This window comes from Temnothorax curvispinosus, unplaced genomic scaffold (assembly GCF_003070985.1).
Source record: "Temnothorax curvispinosus isolate PA1 unplaced genomic scaffold, ASM307098v1 QBEX01010418.1, whole genome shotgun sequence".
In the NCBI taxonomy this organism is placed as follows: Eukaryota; Metazoa; Arthropoda; class Insecta; order Hymenoptera; family Formicidae; genus Temnothorax; species Temnothorax curvispinosus.
In genome coordinates, this window is record NW_020220198.1 from 1 (window position 1) to 3,147 (window position 3,147).

The following is a 3,147-nucleotide window of genomic DNA, read 5'->3' on the forward strand; positions in this document are numbered from 1 at the left end:
ATTAAATAATTAAATTTTTCTAGTTCAGAGAAAATTTTTGTCGACGTCTCTCTTTGAGTTATTCAATGTTATAAGATGAATAATAAAGAGTTGCAAGCGTATCGTGCGTATCAGCGTTACCTTCGGACACTGCTCACTATGTGTGGCTGTTGGTACATGCCCACAAAATCCGGCAAATGCATGCATTTCTGGATAGTTGGAGTGCTCTTGGTGATAATCTGTTACGCAATTGTGAACTTGCATATGTGCTATATCCACAGACATAATTTGGTAATTATGATGAAATGTGTTGGCATAGCAATAACTTCATTTAGCGCCATTCTCAAGGTACGAACCAGTAGGATCTAGCCTTTTATTAAGTAGAAGAGCAAGATCAGAATAATATTTTATACGTCTTACAAGTTGTGGTATCGAACGTGCCACGTCAGTCTCTGTGCAACTTCTGCGCGTGGTAAAAAAATATGTTTCTGGTATTCTTTAAGATTGGGACTTTCCTACACAATCAAGAGTCTCTGATAAATTATCACTGGACGCTGAATGATCTTTTCGAGAAGGAACTTCTACGGGATGAGAAAATCCGGACGATAATGTTTTCATCCCTGCCCACAATATACACCCTAACATACACATATTCTGCCATTATGTTAACAATGATTTTGGCGTTTTTTACACCTGCTTATTTATCCATAATCCACGGTCTCTATCGTTTCCATTCAAATACAAATTACAGCCTACCAATCACTAAAGGATACGGATACTTCTGGACCGTTCCGCACAACTATTTGTATCATTTTCATCTGCTCTTCGAGACGGGCGGAGCATCGTTCAGTGCCATCACGGCATGCTGCATGGACAGCGCTTTTGGCTTTTATATCTATCAGTTTGCTTCAATAATCCACGCCATGACCTTTAAGCTCACGAATCCTTTGCCCACCGAGAGCTTCTCAGACGTCCTAAAGTCGTGCGTGGCAAAGCATCAGAAACTACTGCCATGCCGCCATACGTTGGAGCACATCTATGGACCCATTGTCTTTTGGCACATTGTCACCAACGCCGTGCTTCTTTGCGCATTGATATACGAGGGGATGTCAGTAAGTGGATACATTCATTACGCGTGTAATATTTTTTATACCTGTCCAATATTATTACACTGCGCAAATGTTTCATAATATAATACTAATAATTAAACATTTGCAACAGTTTTCGGACTTTAATATTTTCAACATAGGCGTAACTGTGACTTGGGCTACAATAAAATTGCTCCAAACGTTTACGTATGCATGGTATGGCACACTCCTCACAAATGCGGTGAGTTTTAATGATTTGCTTAAACAACTATAACAACTCAAAACTCAACTAATCACGTACAATATATGTATTTATGTACGAAGGTGGTTTGATAAGTTTGGTAAATTTGCATGAGATAGCATTACAATCCATGTATTGACGTGATGGTTGGAAAGTTTCACTCTTCAAATCCCTCCAGGCCAAATTTCAGTCAGAAGTAACAGAAATGAAAAAAATCGATCTTTCCATTTTTGTACAGCTAAATCGTTCGCTTCAAACGACTACCGAACGTGAACATTGCGTTACTTCTGGCTCAAATTTGGTCTGGAGGGGTTTGAAAAGTAGAAATTTCCAGGCATCACGTGACCAAATGGATTGTAAAGTCATCTTATACAAATTTACCGAACTTATCAAACCTCCCTCGTATATGTGCACTATATATGTTTAGAGCGAGGACTTTCGTAAAGGAATATATTTTGGCGAATGGCCTAATTCTAATCTGGATCATCATGTGAGAACGAACGTCATTATAATGATGATGCAAAAACCAATGACGATAAACGCAGTTTTCTCTCTCGTTGACATGAACATGTTCACCAATGTAAGTATTGAAATTTTAATCGATTGAGTAAATCTTTGTAGAACCTTATAATGTCGACGGAATTATTTTGACCTTTATAGCGCTATCGCTTTAAAATTATATTTATATTTCACTTTTACGAAAATTGAAGATTCAAAATTTGAGAGACTGAAAACGCACAAAATGTGATGACACTCTTCAGCAAATAAATTAAAATATTTTGCATTGATTTTATTTTTTTAACTACTTTAAATTAAATTTATATTGTAGAATTTATACAGAACATATAAAGATATAAAATATAAACAATTAAGAGAGATTTTAATTACTGTTCCGAATATGTCAATTAAAAACTTCTTTTTATCATTGAAGTTGATTTCTTTGAATTACTTTCGACTTCATTTTTTACACAGTTTGGAAAAGTCTCTACATCAATTAATAACATTTACAATTATGTACTTTTCGCATATTAACCTAATTTTAATTTTGTTTTGCTTTTATTTGTAGTTCGTTAATACTACAGGGTCCTATTTCTTCCTGTTGCAATCTATCAGTAATAAAGGCGAATAATGATGGACGCTACGTACGTTTTACATAGCAAACTTGTAAAATTATTACGCTGTTAACAAATTATTATAATTAAGAAAGTGCAATCAATTTATTGCTATCAGTTTTAACAGCTTTTATTATTCCACTATTAACGCTCAATTTATATTAAAACAATAACATATTATAACTTCACCCAGTTGTTGTATTTCACCTTTTATTTATCTCAAATAACAATCCCTTTGCGAAATAGTAGTCAGCGAAAGTTTAGCAGGTAAACTTTTAGAAATGTATGTCGAGCGACCCGAATTCTTCATGTACGCGTGTGTTTAATACGGTCCTCAAGTCGCACACTGACCTACTAAAGACGTAAAAGGAAATATGTCAATATATCGTAGACATGAAAGCGAGAAAAGTATCGAGCGTAGGTGACTGAACGGGACTTCGGCGTTTGCTTTGATAGCCTGAGGGATATAAGCAGACTGGAGCGTTTGCTTACACCCCTCAAATTTATAATTCTCTTTACTTGTGACACGAAGGACTGTCTGTTTTGTCCGTCGAAACATTAGCGTATTGATAGCTATAAGCACTTCAGCGCTCCAGACGTCTGCTTATACCTCTCAGGCTATCAAAGCTCCAAGTACAAACACCGCTAAAGTGCTACAGCTATCAATGTTTCGACAGACAAAACAGACAACTCTTTGTGTCACAAGTAAAGAGAATCATAAATTTGC

The 3,147-nt window shown here is 35.9% G+C and overlaps 1 protein-coding gene across 1 annotated transcript; it reads left to right on the forward strand.

The window, feature by feature from the left end:
• The first annotated feature begins 28 nt into the window (after window positions 1-28).
• On the forward strand, window positions 29-2,608 carry LOC112460232. Its single transcript, XM_025024835.1, has 5 exons — window positions 29-327; window positions 483-1,091; window positions 1,201-1,308; window positions 1,736-1,888; window positions 2,375-2,608. The coding sequence occupies exons 1-5, from the start codon at window positions 76-78 to the stop codon at window positions 2,435-2,437; spliced, it is 1,185 nt and encodes a 394-aa protein (XP_024880603.1). The 5' UTR covers window positions 29-75; the 3' UTR covers window positions 2,438-2,608.
• Window positions 2,609-3,147: the final 539 nt, after the last annotated feature.

Bases quoted from the DNA above. Each gene is read 5' to 3' on its own strand.
- LOC112460232 (XM_025024835.1), top strand. From the start codon at position 76: ATGAATAATAAAGAGTTGCAAGCGTATCGTGCGTATCAGCGTTACCTT. The intron at 328-482 runs GTACGAACCAGT...GTATTCTTTAAG, and splicing joins CATTTAGCGCCATTCTCAAG to ATTGGGACTTTCCTACACAA. The intron at 1,889-2,374 runs GTAAGTATTGAA...TTTTATTTGTAG, and splicing joins ACATGAACATGTTCACCAAT to TTCGTTAATACTACAGGGTC.